Genomic DNA, 12,458 nt, shown 5'->3' with positions numbered 1-12,458 from the left:
GGTCAAAATTTGGTCAAATTTCAGTTTTTTTAGGTCAAAAAAAGTCAAAATTTAGATATTTTAGGTCAAAATCTTCCGTTTTTTAGGTAAAAATAAAATCGCCCTAGTTATAGTAAATCCTAAGCTAACTACGATGAATTGCGTTATCGGTGGTGAGGCTTGACCCGTCTGTGCCTTACCTCTCGCTTCGGGCTTTATTTCCGAGGAATAAATACCCATGTATCCCATGTAGTGAGTTCGAATTAGTGCTATCATGACGTCACGAATTTTCGATTGTGACGTAACAGTTGTTTGACATGTATGGCTCTTTGGAAGTTGAGATGGAATAAATAGGACAAATATGGCTCTTCGGTGAAAAAAGGTTCCCGACCACTGCTATAGGCCTTCTGGCCGGATATGTCGATGGGACATATGGCACAAATAATATTAAGTACCGATACCTAACGTCCTTTGCAAATGAGAGCCACCAATGCAAATCGATGATCACAGCGAGGCACTTATAGCATGGCAACGATTCCAGGGCACTTTTTAGTGTACTTCAAAACGATATACTGAGTTTCGTCTTCAAACTCTCTGTTCCTATGTTTTTATTTCTATTGGTTCATGTGGGCAGATACTGATGATATGACTGTGTCAACTATGTAATCAATTCTGAGGCATGTGGAATTGATAAACATAAATTTAGGTTAAATCGTACCGCCTCGCCCGCCTTATGTACCCTCAAAATATGCCCGAAATAACAACTAGCTCTCAAGTTTATACATATATTACGTACACTGCTTGCGGGACTCAACAATTGAGGATTAGGGGTATCGATTCATTGCACTACGCATAAAATATATCAGACATATTGACTAGAAGATGTATTATAAATATAAAACATTCAGAATAAATCGCAATAAACTATATTTGCAATATTTACGGATAGGCGTACATAAATATAGAAATAGGATTGATGACTTTAAACGTAGGAATATTACCACACAATGTGCGATAGAGATCATACACGTTCGAATTTATATCTATGATATAAGGCGACCAACGATATATGTCGCCCGGGCACCGTTCATTCTTCAGAAATAACTGAATTTCGAATCGCGCCACTGGCATGCCGCGATGTGAAATAAATCGCAAATACGAATCTATTGAAATTTGATTGGCTCAGTATGTTCGCTGATTTCACCCAACCATGCGTAATGCAACAGATGCTCCCAAAATGATGACACCGAACACCACCGCCGCGATGTTGAGAGATCTTGCTGTATTCGCTTTCGAAAGCGCCCTTTCTGGATCGACATACTTCAATTTGTTTGCCTGGAAAGCAAAAAGTTATTTTTGAAATACATTGTTGCTGGGAACACCAAGCACGATTCATCTTAGATTCGTTGGAAACGGCCAATGCTTGCACCGTATTCGAAGGGACATTGGTCGGGCAGCCTATAACATCAATGAGCCATGTTCCATGAACATGCTACAATAAGTGGCTCAATGCGGGAGCATTCGGCCTAGTGTACGTCCCAACCGCGCGCATGCTTGTTTATTTTCGTTCTTTTCGAGATATAAATCTTTATTGGGATAACCTCAGAGTGAGTGCAATATTAACAAACAAGTCAATATAATAATATATTTAATATTGACGACAATATGTTTCTATGTTTCGGTTGATTTCTGAAATGTGCTGTTGTGATGTGTGGAAATGGAATATATCAATCTCACCTTGGTCCATATTAACATACAACAGTGGTTTTCATATCTTGCCGCCTCAGGTGGCGCTGACACTGGAACACTATGACCACACCGGAGAAAGATGGTGTGGCAGTATTCCAATATCGTTATAATTGCAAGAGCTTTTTCAGTACTACTGAAATCAATTTGAAGCGTTTGGGCAAAAATGATTAACTCAATATTGTTGGAGTTGACAAAATTTAATACTTTTTGGTCATTCCAATAAGAATGGATCAAGTGTAGTGTTGTGACTCACAGTCAAGTATACACGTTGGAAAATGTGAATTGTATTGTTTGCACTTCAGGAATGTTGTGATCAGAAACTGGGTGCAATACTCCACTACGTCTCGAATAATTTCAATAAAGTTGTTTATCTAGTGATCAGCAGCTGCGGTTGGCGATTCGTTTGGGAAACGCAGACATGAGCTCGGGCCTGTTACTCGGTGATCAATTTTATTTAAAATTTCGGTATGAAGTGGAATACAGATCAATTCCTATTTTTGTCCAAACATATATATTACCTCACTAGCACACATCATTGCAGGTATACCCAGACAGAGACAGCAGCAGAATGTGGTGAATATGGAGAATCCCATTTGATCAGGCACATACAATGGCGGTTGAACCTGGAAGAAACGAAGACGATATAAATGTCTATTATTTAGGTACAATCTGCATGCAGGCTAGCAAAAGACGAATCCCGCTGGTTTTCACCTAACGAATACAGCTGACATGTTGAGAGCATGGGATGGATGTATATTATTGTATGCAGTACATCTGTTAATGCTCTCTTCACAAGTGCGGTCAACGGGCGATGAAGTTCTAGTATCACATCCACGATATATGATGCCAAAATTACACCTCTAAGTGCGCATGTTGTTCATCAAGTGCTGCTCTCCGTAATAGGCTACATGTATGATACATATGGACAGGAATTTCAACCAAAAACATTCTAATGACGTGACGAATTGTAATACACGAAATAGGTTCACATTGCAGAACCCATCAAGGTTCGTTTGTGAGCGCGAACCTCAAAATTTTAGAGGTTCACATTCACGCACATAACGGGTTTATTCAGTTTCGATAACATATTCTAAAACGCAATAACAGAAGATTTCCTTTTCTACATCTATAAATATAACGGCGTCACAATGACTTGATTTGAACTATAGAGGAGAGGAGACTTGAAATGTATCGTTTCACTGTCCGTGATTAGGATTGTGCTTGCAAATTGGACACAAATTAGCAAGCTTAAACATTGATATGTTGTATTACCATATCTTCCATTATTTCATTTTCGCTACATGGGAAGAACTAGATAAAAACTTTGCAGGATCTCAAAATACAGAATTTTCCTAAATTTATTTTGAACACGCGCATCACACTCGGGGGAACGGTCCTTCTTGATTCGGTCCACGAAGATGGACTTAGATCATGCAACCTTCATGAAGGCAGCAGAGATAGTACATTGGGCTCACGAGAAATTGTTCCTTGTGTACATGCTCCATCACGCTCACTGTGGTGCCCATTGCCCATTGTGGCAATGTTTCCCTATCGGTTTCATAGTCCATTTCCTTCCAGTCGGTTGCTTATTTATGTGAATCATTGAGGTATTTGAATCTTATCTGAACTAGGAATTATGGAGATTAGGTTTTAATTTGACATAGCTCTGTTATTGTATTGGTATTGTATTCAGACGTAAGATTTACCTGTGGAATTGACAGTCGTTATGTTGTTACTTCTTCCATTCAATTTCTGTGAGCTTGAGTCAATCTTGATTTCATATGTTAATTATAATATAAAAACTAAATCCATGCGATTGGGTTGTTGGCTACTTCTGTATGACTTGTTAATGGGGTAATATTGGTAGCAAGTATAGAAACCCGTTTTACACTCTGATCAATACCAACGTAGCAATACTCCGACGCCGAATGCATTGTGCGGTCTGGCTTATTTTCCCTTGCAAGTTCTCGTCGAAATTGTTGGCAAAGCGACAGAAGATATTGATTCTCTGAGATTAATATATCAATTGATTGCCCCAGTTGATACACCTGGCGACGTTTAAAACGTCAACATGTACTTCAGCATTGTGGCATTATGTGAACCGAGTCGTCGCTAAGCATCGTCTTCACTGTTCATGTACATCGATATAGGTCCCCACTTCACTGAAATGTTTGGTTGGAATTATCAATATGACGTCACGTGACTCATGGAGCTCAAGTTCGCGTTCACAAAGAGCCTTTCAAAAAGGTTCGCGTTTACACGAACCTGAACCTTTCGGGGCTCACACCATCCCTACAATGTATATTCGATGAATATAGTATATATTTATAAGCGCTCACGGCACCTCTGTCCTGTTAGCAAAAAGACTGCTACGACAGTGCTTGTGATATGATCCAATTTGCAAAAGTAATGATATGCTTATATGGTTCCATGCTACACCGCAGAATACTAACTACGTAAGCTTCGCCAGTCTCTATAACTCTATATATAGCCTGCTCGTAACACATAGTGCTCTACTTATTAGTTCGGCTCACCTGTTCAAGATACGGAGTCGGCTGAGTAACTACTACGACCGGCTGCGTGGCATGCGGAGAAGCCGCATAATTATGGGAGTACATTGTCGAGTCCGCTGGATTCTGCGCCGGGTTTATACAGGATTCCGCATATGGATATACTGGTTGCATGATCGCGGGATTTTGCGGTGATGTTGGCATGGATGCAGAATATACATAGGATGGAGGTTCACAGGGCATTGGCTGATTTGAACATGGTTGTTCTTGTTTTTGATAGAAATCGTCCGTTTTTTGCATTGTGTCGTTCCCATCTGCCATCGTCAGTTATACAGTGTTAAGTAAGTTTCAACAGGAATGATATATCTATAAAAGTATGTTCATATATCAATGAAATTGATCCGTTTCTTCAATGTTAGTAGATGGTACTGCCGTTTGCCAGGAATAGACAAATGTCATCCATAGGATTTGGTCCAATTCCAAGAAACATTTCAGACGTTAAAGAGTTAACGGTAAACTGCAGTTGTGGAGTCAGTACACTATACACTCTACCACCGATACTGAACGTAGCTCCGAGCGGACACATTTTAAATGGCAACTCTATCTCCGACTTCGGCAGTACTCCTTAGCCTAATTCTGTATGGCGCATTTAAAATGGAAGTCCCTTCATTTCTTGAGATAAACTTTCATTTTACCCGTTAGATGTCAAAGCCGCGAATATTTGAATATGTGTGATTGATTTTGCCATGATTTATGCCCCATCTTCCAGCTTTATAATATAAATGGGAAATAAAATGCTTATAAGAGTCGGCCTTGTGTATGAGTAAGCAACTTATAAGGTGAGGTACAACTCTCACAATCTCACACTATATGCTACTAACAGCAAGCACGCAACTGATATGCGATGTGCTACAAGTAGCCTACTTCTATACACTCGAGAATACGCAAAAGTATTTGTCAATATACTTCTTGCTTAAGTATTATTGGACCAAATCAACTCTTACTTCAACATATTTTGGGCACGGCCTATATTATGGCTATTTACATTTTGGATTTTCATCAACTCTATGAGTGCTATTGTCAAGACAACAGACCGATGTAACTACTCTTCTATGGTAACAGTAGATAATCTCAAAAATTGCAAGCATTTCTGACTTCATCATTCTTTTACGTTATAGTCGTGAAGATGCATCCTGCATTTTGAGCATTTATGCACTGCGATTGACAATTGTCGACGATAGGTGTAAGTCCAGTGCTTTTCAACCTGTGTGACGGTTCGCACTTGTGCGAATGGAACAAATTCTAGTGCGGATGACGAAGGTGGTGCGAATGGTGCGAATCAAAAATCCGGATGAGCGTAACTTTTGTGCTTGTGACGCAATTGTAAAAATTTGTTTAACTCACGACACACCAACAATCGTAGCTCCCACAAGCCGAATTAATATGTTCGAACTATAAATATTACGTAACCAAAAGCCTGGCTTGGAAGCTGGTGTAGTGGCAGACATATACAGTATATCACCCCGTCTGAGCTTTCGGCAGGCTGGAAAATAGCGTCAAATTGACCCTTTCGACAAACTGAAGCCTCCGGGACCTTTGTGTCAGTTTTAAAACCGATTTCTGCCAGCAAGCATTTTTCACTCGCGAAAAATACGCTGTGTTTTTTATATGAGTGCAGAACAGATTTTAAAACCTGGCCATCCAAGCACTAGTAGACTTTCTGGTACAAAATCCAACAAGTTGTTTTGCTGATAAGGGTTTTGATGAAATATTTGAAATCATAATGAGCGACAAAGTTGCCCTTTTAATAAGACACTTGATAGCTTAAGCTACATAGTAGCCAGTTTGTAGCACATCTGAACAAAACGTAGGTAATTATCTTCATCTACTTTTTGTATAACATTTTTCGGTTAGTTTGCGCGAATGAAATTTGTTTCACCAAAAAAGTCCGAATAGAGCTCAAAAAGGTTGAAAAGCACTGTGTAAGTTCATCTACGATGTTACTAATCTCAGTAATATATATATTTTACAACTTATATGCTGCATACAAATGGTATATTGCATTTACTGTTGGCGATAACGCAGAATTTGACTTTATCTTATAAACTAGTTGGATTCAGAGTCAGGCGCATTTTGTTAAACACAGGCCCATCTGGTCGTGTTTCCACATCTCTGACTCGGGTGGTGATAAAACACTGATGTGCCTCACCGGTTCCAAATTGATTAAACTCCGACCTCGATTTCATGGCCCTGAATTATACTTCTCTGATTTCTGTCTCATATTTCTGCATAACGTGAATTCGACAGAGTCGACTCCGTCTGATACCCATAAACCATTAATGATAACCAGAGCTACCCCTACTTTAGCAACGCCAGACACACAATGCACACTGCGATACGCAAGGCTCACTGTAACAGTCCTGAAATTGGATGATCCCTATCAAGTCACAGTAATTTCCACATCTGCTAAAAATTGATTTGTAAGAGTTATATAGCGGTGTACTGAAACATTTTCTCCACATTATACCGACCCTTCGGCAAGTTTCCGTCAAGGTGATTTTTCTGACGCGTCTGACCATAAACTCGATACAATTGTATCGCGCGTAACGACCAATTACATATGATGAGTATAGGTGTTATTATGTGCGGAATTCCTATTAAGAAAGCGAAACGCTTTAACGAACAAACACGCGTGTTGGAACATGCTACCTGTGAATCAAATCTGACTCAGAAGGAGAATCGGATAACGCCATTGAAGAGCACGTCAACTGCATTGCATGTTCCTTGCTGCCACACAAACGTTTTGGTTATCGACTATTTAGGCTACTTCACATGTACAAATGAAGCTGTAAACCCTCAATGAGATTGATTTGAGGTGTGGCGTGTCATGATTGCATGCATGTGTCACGTTATCATATAAAATAGCGATAGACGTGCATATGATAACATGTGTGCACTGCGGTGTTGTGCGGGCTGAATCAGCTCGAAATCATCGCAAACTTAACTATTTACATTTTTATTCAGCATACATTTGTTGGATGTATTTCTTTTTCTTAGAATTATTCCACGTTGTAGTTGGGTCCAGTCACCACGGTTATAGTTTAGTACTGTTTGAGATAGAGTAATGGTGAAGCAACCAGTTTCTTGATCCACATGTCGTGGGTTTGATCATCGGCTGGCTCAGACCAAAGACCTGATTTGTAACAATGGTATCCATGACATTCCCGCTTTAACGGTCAGCATTACCGAGATAGTATGAAGCGGCAATGGGCGGGAGTAGTGCAAGACTTAAAAAGCATCGCAAGGCTACATCTGTATACCTTCCTTGTCCAGCATATGCACATCATGCACCCATGGTATGCACGGATCGTGTGTATGTATATCATGAGTCGTTGTATATGCCGTCAAAACGTCATATAATGGATGGCAACAAAATTTCACCTGGTAGACACGGTGGTTGCGGAAACCATAACGTTAAAACCTTAGTATCATCAACTCAACTTTATGTGTAGTTCACTTGCTGTAATATAACAATAATTGTAGATTTCCGATTTCGGGCGATGGGTGCTGGCTGCTGGTAAAACGAGAGTATAGTATCGATACTGCCTCCTAACAATGCTGCATGCTGCATATATTTCTGTTGAGTTATTTACGGTATGATGACGCATTAAATCGCGAAGATATGAATCATTCGTCAGTACTGCGAGGCGACACTTACTTTCTAATTATGCTACGTGACATTGTTCGTGTATTTACAATCCACTCTACTCTATACGTTCGTTATATGAAAGATCAAGAAGTATATAAATAAGTAATATATGGAGAAACGAAAAACTGCTCGTCAAAAGCGAGTGTTATTGGTGTACTTGGAAATTTCGATACCGCTTTGCAGCATAATGACGGCTGTTGAGACAGCAACCGCAAAATCAGGCAATGCGTAATTGCACATAATGCACAATGCACATTACTTATTCTGTGGCGATTATACAATTAGGCATGTAGGCCATATATATATGACTTTCATCAGACATTCCTTACCCACACATGTATAACGCTTAATATATCGCTTACTTTGACTAACCTACGGATTCTTCCTCAATTATTTACCCCGTTCGCTTAGTGGATTTTCTCATGTAACATGCATATATGAGTTGAGATTCAATCTCTACCCTACAGCTTGACAATCCGATCGTTGAGAAAACATTATTGTGTGTGGTGCAGAGGGCCTGAAACAGCGACAGGCGCCACTTAAAACTAACGAATATTAATGATTATAGTAATACAATTTAGCACATTCTGCCATCTATATACAAGTATCTATACCTGCTCTATGGAAACTCGGTATATAGCATACTCATATACCGTTGGAGAGTTCTCCATACTTCTCTACGTGCACTTAGTGGAACGTTGCACATTTTGGCATGCAATGCAGGGGTCGGTGGTACGATTTTTGATACACAATATGTTCTTTTCGATTTTCTATTGCTGACGATTACCCCCGACCAGTGTCAGCCGAAAATATTCGGGTATATTTCAAACTGAATATAATAGAAAATTGTATTGCAAATTTCCTTTCTTGCATACTGGTTCTAAAAATCAGCATCTATATGTGGATTTTCTTGTCAAGTATCTGCCATCTTTATCCTTCAAAAATGTTCATTTCGTGTTCAACTTCTTCCCATGCCATATTCAAGTTATTTTCTGTATCTAAATCAATAAAGACTAATACATAAGAAGATATACAGTAGCATAATACCGATGGTATATGACATACTTCACTGACCCGAATACCTGGCATTCGAGTGACCGATTTTTCAAGCATAGCCTACTTTGAATGAAGCAAAACGATGGTCGCAAATTTGTGTTTCATTTCGGATACCTGGTAAACAGGGTGTAGTGGACTGTGTAGCCGTGTAGGTACACCTATATGCTTTGCAAATATTATAAAGGTAATGTTCAAAGCGCGTATTAGGACAGCATTTTATAAAATGATAAACGTTTAACCACAGCACTTATCGTGCAGCATGTGGTCACAGATGGCCCGGGCTTTAAATTACCAGTGTTGATTATGGTGATGAAGAATGTGTATTTATTGACATACATATAGTCTCGCTACAGATCTGTGCTGTGCTACAGCCAGCCACCATACACTACTGGTACGAGAATGCACATTGCACATGCTTATAGACAGGGCCGTAACTGCCGCACCCCAAACCCCCCAATTGGGGGGGGGGCGAGCTCGAAGGGGGCCCAAAATTATTTCGTGAATTAGCATAAATTATAGAGTACTTTTTGAAAATTTAAGCAACTTTATCAAAAATTTTTCGCGCTGCGAGCGATTTCAAGTTGCCAGGTATCTTGAATATTGGGTACTCTTCCCACAAGAAAAAATACGCAAGATTTATAGAAATGGGCATATCAGCGTTGGCCATTACCTCGCCACGACGCACCAAGACATATAAAGTTTTAGGCCATGTAACATGCGACTGCAAGAAGTGTGCCAGAACGATCGGCAGCGAGAAAACCTTGGCCGAAAAGGACTGCCCGTATGCTAACCGAAAAATTCGTTATATATACAAAGTTCCTGTCTTGGCAATCTGAACCTCACAAGACAAATACCACCCCGCAGGGAAAAATTAAATGCCAGTGAAGAAATACCAATTTGAAATCGTGTGATCTTTTAGTTTAGTAGGTTTGGGCGATTGTATATTTTTGATATGGCAAACAGGAGGTCACGAAATAACATCATGTAACGAAGTCATACCAACGGGTCCACCTTTCCCAAGATGTTTAATTCTTATTTAGGGGTTCTACATTTTCCCAGACAACACCTGACTCAGCTCTACCGGTAAATCTGATTACGTGAGCAACTGAGCATAGAGGACAAGAAATTGATAGCAATATATATGCAATTCCCGATCTTATTGACCGATTTTATCATGAATTATCGAAAATTTTCGCGCTTCGCGCTGGCTTACTAAGCAGTACGTCTATAATTTCGTGGCAAAAGTGAACAACGTGGTGGCGGGTCGGTTTGTCACCCTATGGCAGCCCAAGACTCCAGTTTTTCGGGGCCTGACGAAGTGCTGTTTCGTTCCTGCCAACGGGTATACAATACACTCGGGGATGTTTATTTATTATGGAGGGGTCCTACCCTTTCAACCACACCTCACTCTGCTCTACCGGTAAATCTGATTACGTAAGGATAAAAATTGATAGCAAGATATATGCAATCCCCGATCATATTTCCCGATTCAGTCATGAATTATAGAGATTTTTCGCGCTTCGCTTGTTTAGGCGATAACAACTGTCTGACCCGGGGAAGCGAGTGGCGCAGTTGGATAAACACTGTAGTCACGACATCGATGGTTGATGGTTCGAGTCTCGGCTCTGCCATGTTTCTATGTGTCGGAGGTTTATCTGGGCTCCCCATCGCCGATCCCGCTGTAATACAGCGCATTGAAAAAGCCCAGACAAAGAGAGAGCCGAACTCACGAAAGGAGGCAGCAAATGAGCAGAAAAAGGACTCAAGTCCATGAAGACATGACATTATGCGTTTATGAAATTTACTATGTGGGCTCAAATAACCACGAGTTGCAAAGCGCCGATTATATATGAGTTAATAAACAACAACAACAACAACTGTCTGACCCAATGGACAGCAAATATATATGGTAAGCAGCTGTACAAAACGTACAGCCTGAGGGGGGTCTGGGGGGGCAGCCCCCCAGAAGTTAGGTTTATCACCCTATGGGAGGCCCAGGACCAACGTTTTGGGGGGGCCTGACGAAGTGCTGTTACGACCCTGCTTATAGAGCTAAGTAAAATCAGTGGTTGCTGATTTTCCAATTCAATATCACTCCAGTTTTAATATCACGGGGCTCATGCAAACATATATCATGACTTGCGACGTATATGCTGATCATTGCTATCCAATACGTGTAGCAAGGTATAGACGTGAAATGACTCGCAGCTACTATGATCACATATGACCTCACAATCGATCACCGACACTTCTACCATTCAGGAAGCAGAATCGCTAATAGTTCTGAATAATTACAGAAATAGAGCAGAACGTTACAACACACTGATAAGTCCGCGTAAACTAGGTTAGTTATCTATACATAAACATTAAACTCTCGTTGGTTGAGATTGGATCGGAGCGCGCACACTTTGGAAGCTCGCAATATAATTTTCGGCTGCCAACATTAACGTAACGCGATCGAATGACCGAGAACTTTCACCGCTCACAACCTGCTGATAATAAAACGAGCGTTCATCACTTTCGCTATATATTAATTTAATAACCACCATCAGATCGTGGCACATTCAGTGCCGATAACAAGATAACGCTGATTGGACCCATGTTAAATGCCATGACGAATGATAAAAATATGCTTGGCAGTCAGACAAAAGGATATTACGATCAGAGGTGGTGAAAGCAGTTTGTACTCATCAGTTGGAACTATAAAACTAAGCCGTGACTTAGCAGTGATTTCTGGTACATTTTAAACCCACTGCAAGCGGCAGTAGAAAATTAAGGCATGACAAATAGCCAAGTAAGAATAGTTTCAAGAAGTAATAGACTTGGTCGAAGGGTCGCATACCTGCCGCAGTAAATCGGAGGCAGCTTGATGTGTAGAGAATGCATTGTTGTCTAATTTTTGAAATCTTAGAAGACGTAGAGATCTATCTTGATTTGATATGTTTGTTCTATGATAAAATCCAAATCCGTCCGATCGGGGTGTTGACTACTGGAAAATCTGTTTTTGAGGTAATATCTGTCGCAACTATACAGACACCGGTTTTTCACTCTGAATAATACCGATGTAGCAATAGTCTGACGCCTTTAGCACATCGTGCGGCCAAGCTTAGACCGTCAATGCGACATCTTTTATTACCTCCACAGCAGGGCTGTGGAGTCGGTAAATTTTATCACCGACTCCGACTCCACACATTCTCAATATACCGACTCTGACTCTAACAGTATTACCGTTTTGCTTCGAAAATTATTGCACAATGACGTTTAAATGACCATCATATAACCATCAAACATATACAAACATATGATTAACGATGGATGACATGCGAAATTGTTCCACTGTGTCACAGCTCAAATTATTCCCTATGCAATTAACATGAATGAATGCCCAACTAAACATCCTTCCTTTTTCATATTTTATAAGTTTTATAACATGGAATCTCTAAGATTGGATCAAG

General features: G+C 40.2%; 1 protein-coding gene across 1 annotated transcript; it reads right to left on the bottom strand.

Annotated features, from left to right (window-relative positions):
* Positions 1-850: 850 nt before the first annotated feature.
* On the bottom strand, positions 851-5,504 carry LOC145453244 (uncharacterized). The gene is made up of 3 exons (XM_080331239.1): positions 4,263-5,504; positions 2,247-2,351; positions 851-1,314 (listed from the first exon to the last, which is right to left on the bottom strand). The coding sequence occupies exons 1-3, from the start codon at positions 4,557-4,559 to the stop codon at positions 1,180-1,182; spliced, it is 537 nt and encodes a 178-aa protein (XP_080187365.1). The 5' UTR covers positions 4,560-5,504; the 3' UTR covers positions 851-1,179.
* Positions 5,505-12,458: the final 6,954 nt, after the last annotated feature.

Source organism: Botryllus schlosseri, chromosome 13, assembly GCF_051294905.1.
Source record: "Botryllus schlosseri isolate E-star chromosome 13, Bs_hap1, whole genome shotgun sequence".
NCBI classification, from domain to species: Eukaryota; Metazoa; Chordata; class Ascidiacea; order Stolidobranchia; family Styelidae; genus Botryllus; species Botryllus schlosseri.
Note: the sequence above shows the minus strand (reverse complement) of the source record. Positions and strands in the feature narration are given on the sequence as shown.